This window comes from Trichophyton verrucosum, assembly GCF_000151505.1.
Source record: "Trichophyton verrucosum HKI 0517 chromosome Unknown TV-F-a-03g01.M13f1, whole genome shotgun sequence".
NCBI lineage: Eukaryota > Fungi > Ascomycota > Eurotiomycetes > Onygenales > Arthrodermataceae > Trichophyton > Trichophyton verrucosum.
Window position 1 is genome coordinate 22,770 of NW_003315299.1, and position 23,126 is coordinate 45,895.

The window sequence follows — 23,126 nt, forward strand, 5'->3', positions numbered from 1 at the left end:
CTTCTCACCTGCGCTAGTGCCCAAAGAGGACTAGTGGCATCTTCACTTTAGCCTAATATGGTTTAGCTTAATGATTATATAATGATGATATAATGTGTTTGCTTGAAGTGCAAACTTGCTATGTGAAGTAATTTTCCCCAAACCTTCAGATATCAAATTGATTGATGATGCAAAAGCGAAGAGGCCGAGATGGCAATGAAAGAATTGAAAATGATTCAAAATGGAGATAGAGATAAATACCAAGAGAAACACTGGAACAAGGCAGTTGCAAGACAGGTTTATATTTCATTTCCAGCTAACATTGTAAAGGCCAGGTGTCCCACTCCAAAACTCCTTCCGCACAGTAAATTTTTCACCCATTTGTCCCAGGCGTTCCTCCGGAGCAGCCCAGCCAAGCTAGAATCCTATCCAGAAAGTGGATAGATAAGTAAGCAATAATTACAGGAAGCAGAAATATAAAAGATCAAAATACAGGAGAATTGATATTGAACAGGAAACGGATCCTGAATAAATCCATAGCCACAGACATGAAAACCAAGTATTACCGGGAAGAAAGCCAATCGATTTCAAACGGCTGTTTCAAAGGAAGAATGAGATAAACGGGGGGGGCATCATCATTAGTCTAAATTCGCTGGATAACTTGGTACCGAACCTGTGTGTAGAAGAAGAGCTTTTCCATGCCGCCTTTTGTTGGGTGGCGAGAAGGAAAAAAAGAAAAAAGTACAACCCCCTTTTGCTTCAGACAGACCGCATGCTCTTGCTAGTTGAATTGCTACGAGTAACGGAAGCATGAGAAGGCCCAGGACTGCTGTTGCTGCCGAGCGAACTTCGCCGTTCTCCTCGTCTTCGAGCTTCTCCCACCACAATCCGCCGACCAGCCATTCCACTACCACTACCACGAGAATCATCGATAGATCCACGACGACGCCTCTGAATTCAAAACGTATGTCTAACGTTAGGATCACGCCGGCTCAGAAAAGAAAAAAAAAAGAGCAGATATCAAAAAAAGAAAGGTAAAAAGTATCTCTAAAAGAAGGATAAAAAAGTGAAAAGGGCAATGGGGAAAATTTTACAATACAACCAGTGCACAAGAAAAAGAAGCGAAGAGAACAATGCAGGAGAGCGAAGCAAGGCAAGGTACGTGGGTTCCGTTCCATGCTTAATCAACGCGTGAGGCACTAACCGAGTTTTGACCCTCTCTCCGCCGTTCCTTGCTGGCAGCAGTGTCGTCTTGCAGTTTAAGCGCGTTTAATCGCTGCTGGTTGTCTTGGGTTAATGGATCTAGGCCGTCATTTGAGCCGGCTGCATCAGGAGACTTGGAGCCTTCCACTGGTGGGAGTTCAGCTTTTTCTCGCTTGGCCTTTGCCATTTCAGCCAGTCGATCCCATTTCTCCTGGCGGCTCTTTTCTCGTGCCTCAGCAGAGTTTTGGTATTCTCGATAGTCGTGAGAGCAGTCATCAAATAGCTGAGGGTTGATTTCCATAAACATTTTCATAGCAGTGTACACCATGCTGTGGATTGTTCTGCAGACGACAGCGTTAGCATGAGTATAATATCAGAATGATATCGCGCCCGACATACCTGTTCCAGTGTCCTTGAGAATTCTCGTAAAGAGGTGCAAACATGATCGGGAGAATGACTTCTACATTATCACCGACCAAGTTACAGAAGTACTCATTATTCCAAAAGTAGAGTGCTCGTTCCGCAACCTAATACCATATTAGCATAAGCTTAATATTTAACAGCAGCAATGTAACATACTTGAAAATGAGGACTGGCGACTGATTTGGCAAGCTGGTGGAACAGAGGCTCTTGAACCTTCACGAACTCAGCCGGTTCCATAACCTCGAAGATATCTTCGACCTCATTCAGGTACATGACCTCTTTCGTACTGTTCACTTTAGGCCAGTAGCGAAGGAGGCCAAGAACAACCTGGAAACCAACATATTAGTTTTGGATACTCAGTAGAGGGGAGGAAAGAATGCAGTATACCTCTTCTGTCAAGGCTGCATCCTTCTCTAGGAACTGCACAATACAGTATGCCAGTTGTGGATGGTACATGCTCAGACTCTTAACTTTATGCATTGGCAATAAAACGCGCGTCAAGAATAGCTTGTGCTCCTCCTTGAGTGGCAACGCAAAGCCATTGATAATTGAGCCAAGAATCTCCAGCAACTCAGCAATGCCGTTAAATCGTTCAGTTTCGTAGATAAATTGGAAGAAAACATTATTGATCGAGCGTCGGATATATGAGCGTAGATTTAAGAATTTTCCGTATATGCGATGCAATGTCGTCTTCAAAAAGTCCCGCTCTCGGGGATCTTCAGAATCAAATAGTTCAAGTAGCTAGGAAAGGAATTAGTTTTGTAACGATTGTATGCCATGTTGAGGGAAGGAAAGCTTACCTGTAGAACAAATTGGTGGTCGATATATGCTTTTGCGATGTTGGTGCTGAAATCTTGACTCTCAATGAATCTGAGGAAGAATTCATATACAACCTGAATGTGAGGCCACGCTACCTCTAGCACAGGCTCGTCTTCTTCCGGGTCGAATGCGTCTCCTTGTGGGTTGACGGGAGGGGGAATCGGTCGGAACAGGTTTTTGCTGAACATTTCCACCACCTTGGGGTACATAGGTTCTGTGATGACCGACCGATTATTGGCAACGTAGTCAAGTAGTTCATGAAGAGCAAGTCGTTTGATTTCTTTGGATTTCATATCTCCCGTTGCATCGTTGAAATCAAATATGATGTTGCACTGGTCGATTTTCTGCATGAACAAGTCTTGTCGTCGGTTTGGGGGTACTTCATGGAATCCAGGAAGTTTCTCCAGTTCCCTCTGACGTTGGTCTGAGATATCAAAGCGTGACGAGTGCTGTCTCCGTGGAGGTCTAGGTCCTCCGGTGATATCTTTGGGGGTTTGTAATCTGTCAATAAGGTGCGGCTTTTGACCTATCTTCGGTGGCTGTAGGTCACCCGGCATTGTTTCCGCCGCCCCAGGAGGAGGAATGTGCTATGAGACAGTAATAGTTAGCTACAGGAACAAGTGGAGGAAACTGGACTCCGAAGACGCCTATGGGGAATTTGAAAGGATCGGTTCATCGGCGAAGAGTCAACATACCGGTGCACTAGGGCTAATAACCACGCTTGGGGCCATGGGAACTCCCTGGCGAGTTGGCGTACCAGGTCCATTGCTCGACATCTGCCCTCCTATGTGTTGTTGCTGTGGGATGTAATGCTGTTGGCTAGGTGCGCCACTAGGGAGAACGGGAGCGTTGTGGTGCAAGGTGATTCCGGCGGCGGCTCCATTGTCGGGAGAGCTGGTGGGTTTCGATTTTGTCTCATTGACAGCGGTTGTGGAAGACGTAGGAGTACCGTGGTTCGAGCCTGCCGGTGATAACGTTTGCCCTGGTTGACCAAGATTCGCGGAGGCCCCAGGAGACAACGTACCAGAAGAAGAGGAGTCTTTCTTTTTCGACGACTTATTCGAGTCCTTCGCGCGGGACAGCTGCTCGTGCTAACATCATCAGCTTCTATCCTTCGCATTGTACGAAAATTCCAAAGCCCCCTGAGCAGAGCAGGTGGGTGTGTGTTGTCTCGTCAGAGGGTGATGTGCCATTGACACGCAACTTACAACTCTCTGCCTGAAGCCCTTCATATTTGCTCACAAACAAGTATAATCCCGCCGCATCAACAGAATATAACGTTGGCCCCGTGCCCAACCACCACGGATCTTACCCCCTGTTTAGGAAAGGTATGGGGGGAAATCGATGGGTAGCCGAGGACGGTGGATAGGTAGAGGTGAACGGCGGGTGGTCAACTATTGTTTTTTATATGGCTGGTTAGCGACCTGACTGATTCCAAGCATATAGGAATAGTAAATTTATTTTGTTCCAGCGAGAAAATGCAGCGTCGGACCCGAAAGCATTGGGCGAGGTAGACAGATTGAGGTTGCAGGGCACGGGCTGGACGGGGGAGCGCAGGGCCAAAACAACATCCCGTCCACCAAGGAGAGTGAGACGCAAGGGGAGAGCAGGAAGAAGAGCAGCGTTGCACGACCTACCTCGAGCCTTTCGGAGCCAGCAGTAGCAGACCTGACAGCCGTATTCACACGCGTCTATTGAAGCCTTTTGCCCCTTTTCTGTTGCTTCCTTGGTGTGTTTTTGGCAGCGCGAGCGTTGTCCAAACTCCAGAAGGGCGGGGGGCGTTGTTCGGGGCCCAGCGAAAGTAGCTAACCAGCGATTGGGCAAGGAGGAGTGAATCTCGCTGCCGGAGGGAGTGAAGGCAGTGCTTAAGCAGCAGGCGACAGAGGCACGACGGGCGCGAGGTCAGCGTAGTTTGAGCCTTGAAGCAGCCATTCAGTCTCGTCCTTTCTCGTTGGCAGGCCAGAGAGTCGACGCTCTTCGCATCTCGAAACGGCGCCGGGGGGGGGGAAGTTTGAAGGTGTCACGTGAGCGTTGCAGCACGAAGTGAAAGACGGACAGACAAGCAAAGGCGATGAAAGGTTGAAGATGGGCAAGGCAGACAGACGGAGGGGAGACGCCGGATATATATACAGCGGGCAGGTCGGTTGAGACAGGTGAATGGTGGATGATGAGACACTGACCATGGGCAAACTGCATCAAACGAGAGCAGCTACACGTTTGGCCGTCTGAAAGGACTCTATACCCAGTGCCAGGAGCTCCCTGCAGCGCTAACTAACAAGCAACCAACAAGGAGCTATACGATCAATAAAGGATCTTATCTCTGCTTTATACAGCTGGAAAAAACAACACCAAGCGGGCCTGCAATTGATACCCAATGTCTCATGAACATGCTGGTGGCGAGCGTACTGCTCCGTGGTATGCAGTGCCGCCACAGGACGTTGTCAGCGTAGAACACCCATGTGTTGTAAGAAACATTGATAAGGCCATTGATACCCTCCAAGGCCATGCAGCAATATCAGAAGTAGGTCGATCAAACATTTACTGCTGCCCATGCGCATGCTAATTTGCCTGTTAGATGCTTGATGCGTCAAATCAAGACTCACCCTTGACTCTCATGCTGAACCCGGAAGATGTCATGAGCAGGCCAATAAGATCTACAAGCAAGCAGACAAACAATATTCTTCTCAAGGTTACCGTGCCCAAGAGGACCGGGAGAAGGCGGAAGCGAGGTTCTCAGGACCCGTTCGTTGATAGTCATGAGGATGGGGAGGTGACGCCTCTTAGCCAGCTAGATGCTCGAGGTCTTCTTCAGCGTCTACGAGAAGATGCCAGGCGGTATCAAGTAGATGTTGTTGGCCAGGTTAATCGAACACATGTTTTTAGAGGTGTGTAATGTCTACGAATTTTTATGGCTGCAGCTTCAGCCTAATGACTGGATGTAGGACTACCTGATTTTGCATACTCCACGACAAGAAGCCCTTTTATACAGAAATTTCGAGAGACGATATTACCATTCGAATGTAAGTTATGGTTGTGTTCAGTTCGATAAATCGTAGGTGTTTGCTGACCCTGCCTTGGAGACGAAAAACTGAAAAAGTTTGAATTTGACCTCTCAAAGGGGGCTACATCCAACGTCGACATCATCCCACCCCCAGCCCTAAGTAACAACGATGTTGCCTTCCAATATCTGTAAGGAGACTCCATTACGTCATAGTCAGACCCCAAACATGTTCTAACAAGTCCATAGCTACCGACAAAACCCAACAGTGAAGCGTTCGATTGACCCATCTGGCCAAGTAACAACTGCCAACACCCAACGAATAGTAAAGATACCCACTCACCTTGTGTCTTACGACATATCAGCGGTACCAACGGAGCCACAACCAAACTGCCCACCACTGTCAGATCAGGATCCTACGGTCCACGACACTGTGGCTGCCCTGCGCGCACTCTTTAATGAAAGACCAGCTTGGACTCGTCGCGCTCTTCGTAACAAACTGCCCACACCCGAAAGAAAATATGCCCTCCGTATCGCCATTCCATATGTCGGCTACCTCTTCCGCTCGGGACCCTGGCGAGATGGCATATTCAAATTTGGCTTTGATCCCCGAATCTCACCTGATTACAGAATCTATCAGACGCTTATGTTCCGCCTTTTCCCAGTCTCAGCTGAGGCGGAGGGACGGGAGCAGGAAAATGACCCAAACGCACAATTTACAACCACCACCACCCCTCTGTCGGGAAGACGACACACTCTCCCTCGCCTATCATTTGAAAACAACACTGACCCTACACTCGCTAGATCGCATATCTGGACTGGCGAACCGCCACTCTCTAAAGATGGAAAGACATGGATGATAGTAGATATTGAAGATCCGATACTCGCCCGGCTACTAGATCCTTCGTCTCCTGACGCACATCCTCCTCGGGAAAAGTGTGATATCTACTCCTGTGGATGGTATGGTAACGTTACACTCTCAATAGTTCGCACGATAATGCGTATGAAGATGACTATGATGATGGAAGGCCGAACAGACTGGCCTTCGGAGCAGGAGTTATTGCCTCTACTGAGTCTGCCGAGTCATGTAGATTCAGAGGAGGATCTGAATAAGCTAACTCTGGTTAAGGATGGACTGGGACCCGTACCGTCACATTTACTCACAGAGATTCGAGCAGTGGCTCGAAATGTGCCGTGGAAAATGGACAAGATGAGGGAGAGATTTAGGGGAGCCGTTGGGCCTTTAGGGAGGAGTGAAAAGAGAGTTAGATGGGACGATCAACCGGACGAGGATGAAGATGATGGGGAGGGCGAGGAGCAGGAGCAAGATCAGGATGACGATGAAGACGATGAAGACGAAGTAATGGGAGATTACGATGAAGGGGAAGACATCGATATCGAGCCCCAGAAGGGATAGTAATATCTGTCTCTACCAAGCACGTTTTAAGTAGGAGCCATAACTAATTTTTATATTGAACGATACAAACATTAAAGCACGGGTAGTAATTACACGGGAAACTCAAACATATTACGCAGTGGCAACAAACCGTTGCAAAGTCAAAGGGAAAAAAATAAAGCAGCGCAACAAACTTTCAAAGGCAGCTTTCATAAAGTAACATTTCACACACATTCCGTCGTTCACACTTTCAGCTCTTGTCCTCGTAAATCATGGCCATCGTGTTGCTGTGGGTTAACTTTGGTGCAAACGCTGCGTAAACAGACATGGACATTCAACATCACGGTCATTGCGGTAACTCAAGCAAGCAATGGGCAGCAGGTAAGCAGGCAGGCGAGCAGGCAGGCAAGCAAAACTAAAGTAGTCGATGGCAAATCAAGCAAACAGGCGCAGAACTGAGGTGAGCAATTGATTAGGGGTGGGATAGCAGGAGCTAAGCTTGGAATAGGGATACTGTAATCAAACAATCAAATGAGTGACGTGGTAGGAAAGAAGAAAAACAAACCAGGAACTCCTTAGGAAATAGAGATACCCACAACACCGAAGGAGAATATACCCATTTTGAAAGAAAAGAAAAGAAAAACACCGACCCAGAACACCCGGAAAGGAAACAGAGATGAAATAAGAGAAGAAAACTAGTCATCACAAATGTCCATCATTCTGAGGTATCGAGGTTATTAGGATGACGAGGGGGCAGATGGCTCAACAGGCTCATCGGATCCCTTGGTGGTAGTGGAGGCCTCCTCGATTGTAGTGGAACCCTCGCAAGTTTTTATTTCGGTGGCTGGGGTGTCCTCCTTGGGTTGCTCCTCGGGTTGAACCTTTGGAGCCGTGCGGCCGAGTAGACTCGCGATCTTTGTCTTGGAGAGGGATTCCGGTTGAACAGATGCCTTAGACTGCTTGTCTTGGGCAGCATCCGATGGCTTCTCAACAGTAACAGCGGTAGAGTTCTGTTCGGCAGATGTGTCGTCCTCGTCCTCTGGGATAATGACAACACTGTTAATGTCTTCACCTTCAGGGATGAAGGCCTTTACATCAAGTTCACCCAAAGGCGAACGAGGTTCATCTCCCATCTCTACATTCCTAGCAGCAGTGGTCGACGTATGTTGGGCGGTAGCAGGTCCATTGCTTCCATCACTAAGAGGTTGCGAAGGAGGAATGTTCTCCTTGCCTCTGGTTTCGCGTGCCTGCTTCTCCTCGTCGTCACTGATGTCAAGAACACAGGTCGAGTGTTGCATCAAGTTTGCCATCTCGTCTTGTTCGGTGTCGGCGTGGATTTCAAAGTCCCATGCCTTTGGACGTCTAGCCTTTGGCGTGGTTGATGAGGTCGACTCGGCAACTGGGCGGGAGACGGTGAAAGTGCCATTGAGAGCATCAGCAATGGAGAAAGGCACGCGAGTCATGCTACGCTTGTTGGTAGTGGGAGGGTCAACGCGGCAGAAGCCAAGGCTACGACGGCCAAAGGCCTTGACGCTCTTTGCCTTTGACTTTGGAGAACGGCCAGCTGGTGCTCTGAGGGGAGCAGAGAGAGAAGACTGGCCACGGATTGGGCGCGCAGGCGTGATGAATTCCGAGCTGCTGCTTCGCGCCTTTGCTGGCGTCTTGACAGGCAAGGCTGGCTTGGTGAAGATGTGGATGCTATCAGTGGTATCTTGGTGCACCTGGATGCCGCCCTTGTTGCGCTTGGATGGGGAGCCCATGAGAAGAGGGTCGATATTCTCAGCATCTGAGGTGTCCAACACGTCCAGTCGACGCTTCAACGAGTTTGCTGTCGCGCCTGGCTAATGGTAAGTCCCGCTTATCTTGATACTGTCTTTGAGGAAGTTAAGGAGTTTCTCATACCATTCTGCTGGTTCTTGATGCTGTTGGCCGTACGCAGTCTGGCCTCACCCAGGACCGCAAAGGGCTGCCTCGCAGGAGACATTGGGTAGGATACTGCGGCCATATCTTCGAGAGCTGCTGAGATATCCTCCTGAGCGCGTATATATGCGTATATATGTCCGTCTGGTGTATGTGTATATATATGTGAGACGTACGGAGTATATATATTGAAGCAAGGGATGAGGGTTGTCAAGTCGTCTTCACCACAGAGCTTGGGGAGATGAAGATGTCTGGCGAGGGAGAGAGGCGCCGCAAGCAATATAGAGGATGCCCGATCACTAATAGGCAAGCCGGCCGACCGCGACCTATATTTCAGCGACGCGGGACCCTGGCGATGGTACGTTTCAATAGAAGGACGGGACTAAGACCCCTCGTCGCGACCCAGGGCGGTTCAGCAGCAGATTCAGATGGCGCAGCGAGGGCGGACGAAGGGAGGAGAACCAGGCCCCAGCACGTCTATCGTCATACAGGAGGGTCCAGGGGTCGATCTCAGCCAGTCGAGACGTGCCGCTACGTGTAGTCCGTGACGATGCGGGCGGCAAAGCAGGAGAATGCGAGATGCTGACGGCTGGCAGATGGAGATGCCTTGACGGTGATACGACGGCCAGCGAGCAAGTCGGAAGATTTTGTGGCGTTTATGCAGGTCGCAGCCACGAAGGCCCAACTGGGTTATAGTGGTTTTTCGCGACGCGACGCGACGTGAGCTGGCGATGCGACGGCGACGAAGACGGCGATGAAGAAGAAGACAATAATGAAGATGATGAAGAAGAAGACGGTGATGATGATGATGATGATGATAAGAAAAGATAATAGTGCTAGATACTCCGTACAGCGAGTCTCTATCTCCGTCGGTTTGCATGCTCTGGCTGCGGTTTGGTGGTTACAATACTCAGGGGCACGACGCGTAGAGACACCCTAGAGCCAGCCAGTCGCGACGTGAACTAGTTAACTAATTAATTAATTACCTGTTCGCGAGGCGGCCAGGGAGGACAGGGGACAGGCAGATCTTGATCCTGCTGCTGTCGCCGTCGTACATATTCAATACTCGGCTACGGAGCATGCAGGTACATAACCAACTCATTGACTTGACGGACAGATGCAAGTTCTAGCATACACTAACTGATATTAGTATCACAGAGACAACTCCATAGACAGAGGGCCAGCAGGCACATCCTGTTCGAGCCACCGTTGATGCCCCTGATACAGCCCGATCTGGAATACCTGGGCGTACTTCTCCGTACAGCAGATTCACAACCGAGCCTCGGAGAGGCCAATGTCATGCCAGCTCCAGATGTTCAATCCAATCTTAGTGCCAGACTCGATCTGCAGACCGGCGTGTAGGGTTTCCTGATACCTCTCCCCGTTAGGCCGGATGTTTTCCCAGAACACCGCATTCCCGCTAATTGGCTTGAATGTGATGCCCGTCCTCGCTTCCCCAGACTCGTCCGGGCCACACTCGATGAATTCACACCACCTTGGGTCCTCCGGCATCCGTAGGTTGGGGAAATGGGTGCCGCCACCAGTACAGTTTGAATGGAGGAATATATTGAAGGTCGATACCCTGTCCCCATTCAACCCTTCACCGAAAGAGTCGTAGTGGTATTTGAAAAATCCATTCGTCTTATAGCGCTGCACCTGGAGCTTTTCAATACTGATGTACGGTGACCAGCCTTGGAAAGCGAGAGCACGCCTTCCGACGCACTCGACAGCGCTCACGCCTTCAGGATATGCGACCTCAGAAAGTCTCTCTTGTACGTTTATACCCGTACCTACCCCGTTGTAAACACCAGAGGGCGCATAATTGTCTTCACTATACCATCGACATTGGCAAGTCAGTATCATGTCGATCTTTTTTTTTTTTTTTAAGGATATTCTTCGTGTGAGCCTACCTTGCCTTCAAAAGGTGGTCGATCTCCTCATTGGAAACAAAGGAAGATATGTAAGTAACAAGTGGCTCTCGATTTATGATGTAGGCATTATAAGAATGGGCAGGGCAGCTCGTGGACTCATCCGGACGAAAAAACGGTATATCTAAGACGCCGTCTTCACATCTGGTTAGATATATTTATTGCGAGTTCGAGATCGGGAGATTACTAACTAGAAGCCTTTGAAACCCCGATTAGCAGTAGCAGCGGAACTGCGAGAATCTTGGCCGGAAACATTGTGAATATAACTACACTGGGAGTAAGCCTTCTTATTCCCTTGTCCTAGCCATGGAGTTTTGAGCTCAAGTTATATATATACCATATCTCATGCCCACAATTGAACCAAAATCTCGTCGACGTTCTAGCCTCTTGAAGGCAGATCGACGTATGGATCGGAACTTGATTTCCGTGTCAAGATTTTTGGCTGAGCAAGTCCCAAATTCCAGCCTTCGGTTATCTGCTGCACGGCAATCATGGATCTGCTCCCGGAAGTTGATCCCATCTTTCTGGGAAGCTTAAAAACTGAGCGAATATGAACTCAAGCCACAGAAAGCAAATGCTAGTCGCTTGAGTGGCTTGGTGGAATACTATCATGTTTATCTCGAAAGCAGTAAGGGGGGCAGGTGGTCGAGTGGTAATACGGCTGCCTGGAAGCCCTAGTAAGTAGGATTTGCTGGTTGGGGCCCGGCCATCTGAGACACCAGGGTTGTAGGTTTGATTCCTACGCTCCCTAAGATTATATTACTATAGGGAGTCCCCCTCCCTAGGAGGAGTAGGGTACTACCTTAAGGCTTTTACTTATTATTATTAAATAATATCTAGATACCCTAGTTACCTTAGGTTTTAAGGGTTTTCCCTAAGGCTATAGGCCAGTTATTAGGAGAACCTTGCGAATAGTAAGGGGTTAACTGCCTCCCTAAGGCCTATAGGGTAGTTTAAGCTTAGTTAAATAGAATACCTAACTAGGAACCCTGTATTAAGGAAGACACATACATGTAATTAGCTAAGAGATAGTGTTTGAGTCCTCATAGTCATTGACTGCATAGGACTATAATGAAGAACCACCACCACCATCGAAAGCAGTAACGGAGCAAATAACAATCTTATGTTATAGCACCAGGCGAGATTTAAATCAGTGCAGGCCAGTAGGTATGCGTTAAATTCAAGAGCAAGACAAAACATATGTCCTCCTATCGATGCTTGCCAAGGACCGATTTATAGGTGCCTGGTTTATTGCAGTGCCAATGTGGGATATCAGAAACGAGGCCGGGTGCAGAGTACACGTGCGATTAACATCACTGTCAAGATTCTTCTCCTCAGTCCGAGGAGGATATGTCATATATGATGACCACCGTGGTTATACTCCGTCTAAGTTACACATTTACAGTCATCCATTAGAAGATATCCATTGTCAACAACGATGTTTTTGTTTTGGGTGAGTTTTCGACGTCGAAACGAACTTCCGTGCTAGAACTAAAAAGGCATAGGCCCCCATAGTATATCTCGATAGTCTAATCTAATTCGATTTAAGGTTTTCACGTGATATGACTCGGCATGGAGAACCTGATTTTCGCCTCCGATGGACAACAAATTTGCAGTATTATGGACGTTCTACAATTTTCGAACATTATAGTTCCAGCTGGGTGGGATGGCAGAAGGATCTGAAATTTGCTTGGACTCAAATATTGACTAGCCTAACTACCGACATGAAACTGGCAGCATTGTGAAGATGGCGTCCTCCGCATATACCATGAGATTAGGCTCCCTTGAAAGCGTGGTGATATCATTCGAGTATTCCACATGATATGGGCCATCTGAGACTTAACATTTGAGCTGATTCGTGCAGAAGCCACCAGGTGGTGCGCATCCCTTGGGGCTTCCATCAGCTTTGAACACTGGCTCGGAGCCAGGGAACACGTTGCTGCAGGCTTGCTGGCCCTTTTGGATACTGGATGGCGAGAGGGGGCATGCTGGCGCTGGTGGACAGGCTGGTGGCGGTGGGCAGGCTGGCGCTGCTGGGCACGGCGGGCAGTTCTGTGCTGGAGCTGGAGCAGGAGCAGGTGCCGGTTTCGGGATCGGGATGTTCAAAGGAATCCACATTTGAGCGTTGGCAGTGCCCATAAGGACAAGAGCAACAGAGATAAGTGCGGTGAGCTGCATTTTGTCTTGATGAGAGAATACTATGGGATGGATGGTCAGCCTAACAAGCCCCAATTGGGAGGTAGGTTGGCAGGATAAAGACACACCTTCACAATTGAGAAGCAATAGCTACTAATAGTGGGAGTTGGTCGATTACGTCCTTTTTGATGAGGTGAATGATGATGAAAGATGGAACCATATCCACGGGGACAGGCCTTTATATACCTCGCCTTGAGCTTATCGATTTTCAAGAACTCACCCCTCACCGTTACCCGAAGGCGAGGAAATCAGATTCTGATTTTTGAGAATCTTCATCTTGACTTCACGATCAACGAAGAGATCTGCATTTGCCCTTTGGGGATACTAGGCTAGGCCTAAATGCCAAAACCCTCAAATTTGTGTTGCTCTCCTTGGTTTTCATCAGGCTCGGACTTCGATCTCACTCATACAGGTGAAGAAGATATCAAGTTTCAGCAAAGGTGTCCATATTATTATGAACGCAATTTAGAGCAACCAATAACGGCTTTACAAGACTTGAGTAACCTCGCATTACCTGCTTGATACCCCAAGCCCAATTTTGAGACACAGAATTCTCTGAATGGCTCGACCAGCCGGATCTACATTTTTAGCCACCCAGGACCTTATCTCCCCAGCAATGTCATTGTCCTGATTTACAGTCGCAGTGACTAAACAGTGGCATCATTGGCTGTTATGATCTGTTCGGAGAACATCGTAAGTCAAACTAGGCATTAGATGTCCGGAATAATCGAGAGCAATCACGTACTGTTACGTACATGGCGTAAATCTGAAATTTGGATCTCAACCCTTCTCCATATTCATTATCCAAGCTTATGGAGTATACTTGCTTGAAAATATGTTCATGACGACTATATAAAGCACAATGGATATCCTAGGTCAGACCGAAGAAGCACACACCTGCACTTGTTGATTATAACCATTTTTTACACTCCAGGACCCCTTTATCTAGTCACCATGGTTCGATTCAATGCGGCGGTCGTCAATGGCGTTTGCATCTTTTCAACTCTCCTGAGCTCTCACGGGGTTTTTGCCCAGGGTAGCCCTTGGGATACCCTTGGCCAAGGATCCCAAGGATCCCAAGGGTCTCAGCCTGCTCCTGCTCCTGCCCCTCAAGTCCCAATTGCCAATGACCCCTGGTCTACTCTAAATGGAGGAAGCGGTGGTAGCGGTGGCAGTGGAGGAAGCGGAGGAACCGCCCCTCTCCCAGCCACCGATCCATGGGATACCCTCGGCGGCGGCAGTGGAGGTGCAGGCGGCACCCCCAATCCCGGAACCGGGAACCCTTCGAGTGGAGGAGGGTCTTCGAACAACCAGCCCATCCAACAAAACGTCCAAATTACAACCACTCCGAACTGCAACTCCGATAGCGGAAAGGTCTATATGGCCCCAGATGGCAGCTGGTTCAAGCTCCAGTGTGTTACTCACAACTGGTTCACCACCAACAAGAACAGAATCACCGCGTCAAGTTACCAGGACTGTGTTGATCGGTGCAGCTCCACCGACGGTTGTGAGGCCATCAACTACGAGCACGCGAACGGCGCCTGTGACATCATGCAAGGCCCATACGATCCCAACTCTCAAAGTGCCCCATGCCAGAACCATCACTTTGCCTATACTATTGACCCACCAACTTATCCAACCGCCGTTGAGAAGAGGACCCTTTGCTCTGTTGAATGTCCCGAAGCCGACGGTATGATCTATACCACTGACCATGGCGAGGTCTACAAGATGTCTTACGGCAAGAGACATGGTACCACCCCTATTGGCGGAGAGATTGTGAACAGTCTGAAGGAGTGCATGGATGCCTGCTCTTCCATTCTCCAGTGCCACAGTGTCGACTACCACTCTCGAACCAAGAAGTGTTACCAGTCCAGCCACCAGAGCGACCCAACCATCCAGGCTTCCGGATTCGCGAGTGCACACTCCCTTGGCTGTGCCAATGCCTGCAATGGTGGCTGCGGCTGTTCTTCTGGAGCTTGCCAACAGAAGGTCACCACTTCCGCTGCATAAACAGGTCGTTAGACATTGAATCCATGCTCATGATGTATTTAAGCCGACATTTCCCCAGTTGTCACCCCTGCCCGAAGCTTGGTGGCTCTTATATCACGACCAGACTGGGTCAAGGACATAGTCAATATACCGAGTCTGATAGTCAAAATAATAACTATGTTGCCTTAACGTTATTTACTGCTCTATATTCTTAGTAACTTTAACATCATCTATGGTCACGGCACTTTTCTATTAGTTTTTGAGATATCCATAATCTAATTGCTTCAATGTTCTGCAGAGACGACTCCTTATCCCAAGAGAACTTTATTCCACAGTACTTCGATTATGTAAATCTAGATCTCATCCCTGAATGGGATACTATCCATTGCCCCAGATCGCTGGACGCATTGAGCAGAGGCCCTTGTACCACATCTAACAGCTTCCTCTGTCACAATCCCATACCTATCCTTCCATTCATCTGTTGTAAGAGCCGAGCAAGCCTTTCCCGCCGCCCTCCTCTGTTCCCTCCACTGTGCAATCTGAACACAGTATCCGCCAACGAACGTATCACCCGCAGCCGTAGTATCAACAACCTTGTCCACCCTTGAGGCAGGAACCTCGTTGACAGACCTAATCCACGTGCCCGCATCCTGCTGAGCGACCTTACCAGGCTCGGCGGCACTATACCATACCCCCTTGGCTCCGAGTGTGACAATCACATATCGCACCCCAAGGGCATGGAAGTGAACGGCAATTTTGTTCCTCTGTTCTTCTTGAGAGAGGCCACTATCTCGTAACTCCTCGGGTGCCATCAACCCACACTCCGTCTCGTTCATGATCAAATGGTCAACGGCTGCATATACATCGTCCGGTAGCCCGCCTTCAGGTGCGGGAGCAGGGTTGAATACAACTTCAACATCACTTTCTTGAAGTTTCTTCTTAGCAGCTACTCCTCTCAGAATACCAATAACCGTATCAATGGGGATTTCTGCCTGCAGGACAATGAGGTCTGGTAGAGGAGTTGACAGTGACTGCGAAATCACTTCATCCGTAGGTTTCATTCCAGTGTAGTTTGCATTAGGTGAAAACAGTATCCTATTCTCGCCAGCAGCAGATGTGTCAACAATAATCACAGCTACACCTGTGTGTTCATCGTCTATCCTCCGTACTCGGTCTGTGCTAACTCCGGAGTTGGCGAGTGTAGGTTGTAACAATGTGCCGAAGTGTGCGTCTAACCGGCCGACTGCGCCGACCATCTCGACGTTGGCCAACACACCCGAGGGAGAAGAGGAGGAAGAAGTTCGGGATCGAGAAAGACGACCGCAGGCAACGGCTTGGTTGGCTCCTTTGCCTCCTGGGCTGGTCGTGAAGGATGTTGCCGTCAGCGTCTCTCCCGGGACGGGGAACCGGGGGGTCACGGAGACCATGTCCACGTTCAGCGAACCGATAACTCGAATCGACGGAGCCATGGTTTATGTACGCTATGATAGCTGCATTCAATTGACTGGTCTCTTTCTGTCTGTCAGTGAAATATCTTCAACTCGGCGTATCGAGGTGGGGTTTCATATAAGTTTCGGCGGGCTAGCAGAGGATAACTTTGCGATCCGCGCCGTCAAACTCTCCTGTCTGTATCAGGTTGCCGAAACAACGACAAACGTCGGCGTTGAGATGTATAGGGTGATGTACTGGATGTACACACAGGTAGACAGGCTGCTCCTGGGGTCTCTTGTACTTGTTTCACTGCTGTCTGCCGCCGGAGACGCGCGCTTGGCCTACGTCAGGTGGCCTGCGGGAGCCTCATAGCTAACTATAGCATCTAGATCCATGCTCTATAGTTACCGACCGCCGGGAAAAGTTAGAGATGTTTAACTCGACCTGAGAACAACGGCCGGGAGGGGGCTGATATCGAGTCGAGATGCCAGGTACTACCTATTCCATTAAATATAAGCTGCCAGAGAAGCAATACTAACTACAACATGATACAACATGAATTGAAAAAAAGGTGCTTTGTACAAGTCTGCCGCCCGGCCGTCAGTGGTCGCTCCACAAGGGTCGCATGTCACGCCCGCTGAATATCAAAACCACCGGCAATCAGAAATCATCATCAGTCATCAGGAGTGAAAGAAAAAAAAAGAATGATAAACGTCATTCCTCACAGCCTCGCTTTCTCTCGTTTATTAAAATTCATGGCCTTGTTGATAGCCAGGTCGCTGACCTTGACGGCCTCCTCGAACTCATACGACATGGCGTCCTCAAACGAAGGAGAGTTATACGCTGCATGATAACATGCCTTCCGGTCCGCATTCAAACACTCCTGGGGCACTGCTGCCAGGGCACGAGCCATCTTCATGGCTTCATGAAAGGCGTTTCCCTTCGGCACCACTTTGGCGGCCAGTCCTATTTGCAGAGCCTCAGTCGCGCCTACCGGCCGACCTGTGAGAAGGATATCCAGTGCTCTGCCGAGACCAATGATTTCTTGAAGTCGGACCGTACCACCGTCCAGCAAGGGTACGCCAAAGCGTCGACTGAATATTCCAAAGATAGCGTCCTCTTCGACCACCCGGATGTCAGCTAGCAAACTTAGTTCCATGCCTCCAGCAACAGCATGGCCGGAGATAGCGCAAATGACGGGCTTCTCGATCTGCATCCGTCCCGGCCCTAGCGGTGCTTCGTTTCTGCCCTTCACAGGCTTAAAGTGTGTGCGCGTGATGCTGTTGCTGCTGCCATTGCCACCATTATTGTGACTGGCACTGTTGTCGGGTTTGGAGGCCGTGTTCTCCTTGCTCTCCATCGGTTTGTCCCATTTTCTGAGCTCGCTGAGATCAAAGCCGGAGCAAAATGTGCCGCCAATACCGTGGAAAACGCATATTTTCTGGCTCGAGTCCTTTTCAAAGTCTAGAAAGGCTGCTCGTAATTTGGTGGCGGTTGGCGGATTGATGGCGTTCTTCCTACTGGGTCTATTGATTCCGATGGTAGTGACGCCATCTGCCGTCTTCTCAACCACTATCGAGTCTGGCTCCGGGTCTGGGAGAGGCATCTCGGGCATATCTGATTATTATTTATATATTACTATTATGATGGAGGGTGCGACAGGTGATGGGGGTCTGGTCGAGAGGGAAATATTTGGCCAGAGAGGGCGCTCTAGCGCCTTTAAACAGAAGAGATCCTCTATATATACAAAAAAAAAAAGAAGGCACCGGAATGTGCCACCCGAGGCAAGCTAGACTGCCTGGACCAACTTCTGCTCCTCTTCCTTTCACTACTCCTCCCCCCTCCTCGACCATGGACCTGGAGAGACGCCAACCGAGTGATTTATGGACAATGGGACATTTGCGCCAGTTTGAACCCTTGCATGGCCCGACTAGGTTAAACTTCACAACCTAAGAGTTGCAGTACGCCTTTCTTTTTCTTCTAACTGCCTCTTGCTCTGGCCTTCATGGTTTATTTTTCCTTTCTGAGGCCGAGGTTGATGTCGAGGTTGAGCTTTAGCTTGCTGGGCTACATCGTAAATCCTTCCAACCTTTGGTCATAAGGCCAAATTCTCCTCGCGCAGCGGCCCTCTTCCATTCGACGTACCCCATTTTTTAGGTGCATAATGGTACATCTTGGATGGGGTCGACCCAGCTTCGCTGCCCACCTCCCCAGAGACACGGACGGTCGAGAGCTACGACGGTCCCCATCCTTCGACCGACGGGGAGAGGCATCCAGAGACAAGAAGAGACCGGAGTGAAGCAAACTACTCCGTGTTCTCATCAGTTGATAACAGGGCCAAGTTATTAATAGTTATCCAGTTTCCAACAAAGGGATCCTTGTTCCGCCATGCTTTTCGGCGTGAATAGTTTGCTGCTTTCCGGGAATAACGACACGATTCAATAACTACTCCGTACAGGCGGAGCACTTTGGCCCACCCGCTATAGTTGTCCAGGCTGATATTTTTATATTTTGATATTATTCCAGGCTGCCCCAGATTCGCATTTCCGTCCGGTTTCGTCTTATATGCCTGGGGGTATATACGGCGTACAATTATACATATACGCGGTACATCCATCGTGTTATCTGCCGCTGCGGGTTTTCGGGTTCAGATCGTCCCGCGAAATTGGGATGTCACCAGGGATACTTCCCTCATGCAAAGCGAACCACGTAGCCGATGCCTGCATGACCAGAGAGCAACCCGCCAGCATGCAGCCAGCAGCCAGCAGCCAACAAAATGACGGAAAACCAGTGAGCGGGGGAAAATCTGACTGATGCACTTTGATCGTTGGTTCTTTTTTTCGTTCTTTTCTCACTTTTTTACCACAGACCCAACTGCTCACGCAGCGACTTCGCTGTCCTCCAGCTCGATGATTCGCGGTCCGGAGTTGGAGCTCAGCGACTCGCTGCCTTTTCTTTTTCTTTCCCTGTCTTTTATTTTCTAGCTCCTAACTGGCTAACGGCTCTGTTCGTTTGGGTCAGGCAAACAAAGCACTTGGTTCCCGGTTTGCGCCTTGGGCCTTGAAGGCTTAGGAGCATTTGAAACCCGATGCGCAGGACGGAGTTGTTACGGAGTAGCAGAGCCAAGCCTGGGTGAATACGTCGGACTTAGCATTCCCTGTTATTCATACCCTGCAACTAACTACACAGTTAACTTACTCGCGGATGTCTGAACTCGTCGTCGCTCTGAGAGATTTTCTGTTGTGTTGGGAGAAACTGGCATCATTGCGGGATCCACGATAGAACCGCCTGGGCAATCAATAATGGAGATGTATTATTTATTGTGATAGATATAAACGCCATCTTGTCCACATTCAAATTATCTGAACGCCTATCGTAATCACGTAAAGCAGAGATTTCCTACATAGCCTATTGAAGAGGCGCCAGTGCTTGCCGGTGATGACCCCGTCCTGCAGGCTGTAGCGACAAACCAAGGACTGGGTGCAGACGCCATCCGAGAGGCAAGCGGCATACATAGCAAAGTCCGTACCCCAGAGAAAGTGGCGAGGGCGGCTGCGTACGGCGGATGCACAAAGTATCAGGGTATAAGAGTACTGCAGCAATCGGGCGAGGGGCCTTCATATGTATTAAAAACGGTAGTTTCGTGCAAAAAGAGTCGTCAAAAGCGTTGCATGTAGGACAGGGGGGTGGTTGCAGTGTCGGTCGCTCTCTCTAAGGCCCGCTTCTATAGATCTGACCACCCCCTGCTCTGAACTGTATACTGTCTCTTCTCTGCAGAACCAATAAGGCTCGATTTAATGCCTGTTCGTTATAATTACGGCCATCCACAAATTCGCGCCGCAGGGTAGCCAGGCTTGTAGTCCATCCAATAGGCAATCGTCTCTTGAGTTCGTCTTCGATCTTGCTTACCTCTGCCGATAGTTCCTTGCTTGCCTGGCCGTCTCCATGTACAGCGGCGTCCATGGTCGAGGCCAGGAACAATCGTACGGCTTCGTCGACGTGCTCCTCCGTCGCTACTGGAGAAAGCGACAATTTGGCTAGGGATTCGGTGATACGTATCACAGCCTCAAGCTGACGGACTGTGATTGGTATAGACGACCTTGCATTAGCGTCAAGCTCAGCTTGATGCACCCTTTTACGGATGGAGACGAAGTGTGACGAGAGTTTCTCCGAGGCTTCTGGAGAGAGCCTTGGAGCACAACGGCTGTCGTTTGTGATCATGGTTAGTTACTGAGTCGATCATTAAGAGCGCTGTGAAACCCCAGCATGCATCAGATGGTGGGATGAGAAGGGGGAAGGAGTTACACTTACGATTTACAGTAACTGATATACCTCTTCATCTTTTCAATAGGTATCTCTGCCTCGGCTTGCTCCTCAATCCCTCGCCCTCCCTGGTGGATGCTAATAATATGTTTGGCCATGGTCTGGTCTCGCCCTCTCTCGTGTGCGTCACGCACAATGAAAATCATATCAAATCGAGAGAGGATGGTAGTCTGGAAGTCAATGTTCTCCCCAGCTGTCTTCATGTCGTCATATCGGCCGAACACGGGGTTCGCTGCAGCCAGGACTGATGTCCTCGCGTTCAAGATGGTCGTGATTCCTGCTTTGGCAATGGATATTGTCTGCTGCTCCATCGCTTCGTGTATCGCAACTCTATCTTCATCCCTCATCTTATCGAACTCATCAATGCAAACAACGCCTCCATCAGCGAGCACCATCGCACCACCTTCTAGATAAAACTCACGAGTGGTCGCATCACGCTGTACCGATGCAGTAAGACCAGCGGCTGAGGATCCTTTGCCGGATGTGTAAATGGCAATTGGCGACACTCTCTCGACGAACTTCAACAGCTGTGATTTGGCCGTACCTGGGTCACCAAGGAGGAGAACATTTATATCACCACGTAGCTTCATACCATCGGGGAGTATCTTTTTTGAACCACCCATGAGCAGACATGCGATCGCCTTTTTGATATCTCGATTCCCGTAAATTGACGGTGCAATACAATCGGTAAATACTTCATATAAATCAGGCCGTCTGCTCATCTCCAGAAACTCTTGCTCTTCCTCCTCAGTAAATACTCCGGCCCCCTTGGCAGTCTGATCAACGTCACTCGTGATACCGACTGCTCGAAGATACGGATTTCGTATAGCAGGTGCTGAATCGTTGGATTTCTTGCCTCCTTTTGCTTGGTAAATCGAGAAAACACCCATGACCGTACACCGTGTACCAGGAACCACTCGATTGGCAAGGTATCTATCTGCCGAAATTAAGATATGCCGTGGTAGCTCTCCCACCGGAACCTGGTCTGGGGCTTCTTGGAGTTTGATAATTTGTTGGTCCACAAACTGGCACTTCTCGTGTACGATGAAGTAGGGGTCAATCGGACATTTGTCTTCGTTCGGTTGCCTCATCCGTTTGCATGTACGAGGCAAGGTCAGACCTGAGAATCCACCTTCCACTATAATGTTATCGGGCTCCTGGCAATGCCGGCATTGAATGTGGACAACAGTGGCTTTGGATGAGATCGTTGATGCACCAATAACTATTCCAGGTATGCGAACCAGGCTTGACACGTTTGAAGCATTGAGATCTCGGATCGAAATCAGAGATACGCTCGAATGGAGAAGGAGTTGGTGCTCTGGTAGTTCGATACCCCCCTGGGAGGGATAGACAATCTTTTGTGTGCATTGTTTTAGGGCAGCTTCAAACTAGAGAAACGAGCTTTGTAAGCGTAATTCAGCAGTGATAGAACAACGCCAAAGTGAACATACTAAGGGAATGGTGTCTTGCGGATTCGTTGTGAGCCTGTGGGCCAGCTCTTCGTTATATGCGATTAAGTGTGCGACATCGACATCGCAAAGATACCGGTTAACGAGGACATTTTGTCTTATTTGATCTCTTTTCCGAGAAAATGGATATTAGTATAAGTTTCCTTAAGACTAGCGAACTAAAAATCCTTACCGGTAGACGAAAGTATTATCTATCTGGAAGGCAAGAATAAATTCTCGTAGCTGAGCTTGAATATGGCTTCTGGTGTCATCTGGTCCGTCTGCTTGCGGTTGCAGCACGCTTAGGGCATAAGGTGTTCTTCGATCCATTATCGCGGCAATGTTATCGAAGACGTCAATTTAATTAAGATCTGCCAAAGTGCGTTTGCTACTGTGAGTGTGGTGATGTGGAGGATCCGTTCAAGCTGATAGAATTGCTGCTCGGCGGGATGTGTGAAAGCGCAAAAAAAGACTTCGCTGGGACGCGTCGCGCTTCTTCAACCGCGTAAAGTGGTTTTTTGTTGGAGCCGGCGTTTGGCCAGTGTATCGGATATAGGATGCGCCGCCGCCGCCACCTCCTTTATTATTTTGCTTAGGCACCTATTAGCTAATTAATAAGTACTATTCTATGGATAAATAGCTATAGAATAACCTATTATCTAATAGCCTATTATTATTATTTATCTCTATATTTATTTATTTATTTTTTTAGTATTTAACTAAATATTAAAATATTTATTTATTATTTTATTATATTTAGAAATTTAGATTATATAATAATTTCTTAAATTTTTAAAAAATTATAAAATTTTATTTAATATTTAATTAATATTACTAAATTAACTAAATTCAAATATATTAATTCTCTCTTTTTTACTAAATATATTATATATATTAAAAATCTAAACTTCTAATAAATTTAATAATAATTAATTTAATTAAATTTATTAATTTAATTAATTAAAAATACTAAATATTTTTAAACTTTAACTATTAAATGAAATATTAATATTAATAAATAAGAAAAATATTAATTATTAAATAATATATATAATAAAAATATTATATATTTA

General features: G+C 48.3%; 8 protein-coding genes across 8 annotated transcripts; 2 read left to right on the forward strand and 6 right to left on the reverse strand.

Annotated features, from left to right (window-relative positions):
- Positions 1 to 738: 738 nt before the first annotated feature.
- On the reverse strand, positions 739 to 2,981 carry TRV_05920 (uncharacterized protein; the record flags this gene model as incomplete). Its single annotated transcript, XM_003019978.1, has 6 exons — positions 739 to 930; positions 1,184 to 1,523; positions 1,582 to 1,709; positions 1,762 to 1,932; positions 1,993 to 2,346; positions 2,406 to 2,981. The coding sequence occupies 6 exons, from the start codon at positions 2,979 to 2,981 to the stop codon at positions 739 to 741; spliced, it is 1,761 nt and encodes a 586-aa protein (XP_003020024.1).
- Positions 2,982 to 4,798: 1,817 nt separating this feature from the next.
- On the forward strand, positions 4,799 to 6,839 carry TRV_05921 (RNA polymerase III transcription factor subunit, putative; the record flags this gene model as incomplete). Its single annotated transcript, XM_003019979.1, has 5 exons — positions 4,799 to 4,945; positions 5,000 to 5,284; positions 5,367 to 5,444; positions 5,522 to 5,613; positions 5,672 to 6,839. 5 exons carry the CDS (start codon positions 4,799 to 4,801, stop codon positions 6,837 to 6,839), a joined length of 1,770 nt encoding a protein of 589 aa, XP_003020025.1.
- Positions 6,840 to 7,555: 716 nt separating this feature from the next.
- TRV_05922 (uncharacterized protein) lies at positions 7,556 to 8,802 on the reverse strand (the record flags this gene model as incomplete). Its single annotated transcript, XM_003019980.1, has 2 exons — positions 7,556 to 8,646; positions 8,721 to 8,802. The coding sequence occupies 2 exons, from the start codon at positions 8,800 to 8,802 to the stop codon at positions 7,556 to 7,558; spliced, it is 1,173 nt and encodes a 390-aa protein (XP_003020026.1).
- A 3,703-nt stretch (positions 8,803 to 12,505) lies between these two features.
- TRV_05923 (uncharacterized protein) lies at positions 12,506 to 12,844 on the reverse strand (the record flags this gene model as incomplete). Its single annotated transcript, XM_003019981.1, has 1 exon — positions 12,506 to 12,844. The coding sequence occupies one exon, from the start codon at positions 12,842 to 12,844 to the stop codon at positions 12,506 to 12,508; it is 339 nt and encodes a 112-aa protein (XP_003020027.1).
- Positions 12,845 to 13,816: 972 nt separating this feature from the next.
- On the forward strand, positions 13,817 to 14,872 carry TRV_05924 (uncharacterized protein; the record flags this gene model as incomplete). The annotated part of the gene is made up of 1 exon (XM_003019982.1): positions 13,817 to 14,872. One exon carries the CDS (start codon positions 13,817 to 13,819, stop codon positions 14,870 to 14,872), a length of 1,056 nt encoding a protein of 351 aa, XP_003020028.1.
- Positions 14,873 to 15,204: 332 nt separating this feature from the next.
- TRV_05925 (ribokinase) lies at positions 15,205 to 16,320 on the reverse strand (the record flags this gene model as incomplete). Its single annotated transcript, XM_003019983.1, has 1 exon — positions 15,205 to 16,320. The coding sequence occupies one exon, from the start codon at positions 16,318 to 16,320 to the stop codon at positions 15,205 to 15,207; it is 1,116 nt and encodes a 371-aa protein (XP_003020029.1).
- A 683-nt stretch (positions 16,321 to 17,003) lies between these two features.
- TRV_05926 (enoyl-CoA hydratase/isomerase family protein) lies at positions 17,004 to 17,888 on the reverse strand (the record flags this gene model as incomplete). The annotated part of the gene is made up of 1 exon (XM_003019984.1): positions 17,004 to 17,888. The coding sequence occupies one exon, from the start codon at positions 17,886 to 17,888 to the stop codon at positions 17,004 to 17,006; it is 885 nt and encodes a 294-aa protein (XP_003020030.1).
- Positions 17,889 to 19,993: 2,105 nt separating this feature from the next.
- TRV_05927 (uncharacterized protein) lies at positions 19,994 to 21,993 on the reverse strand (the record flags this gene model as incomplete). The annotated part of the gene is made up of 2 exons (XM_003019985.1): positions 19,994 to 20,486; positions 20,615 to 21,993. Coding segments are annotated over 2 exons (1,872 nt in total), but the record flags the coding sequence as incomplete, so codon positions are not given.
- Positions 21,994 to 23,126: the final 1,133 nt, after the last annotated feature.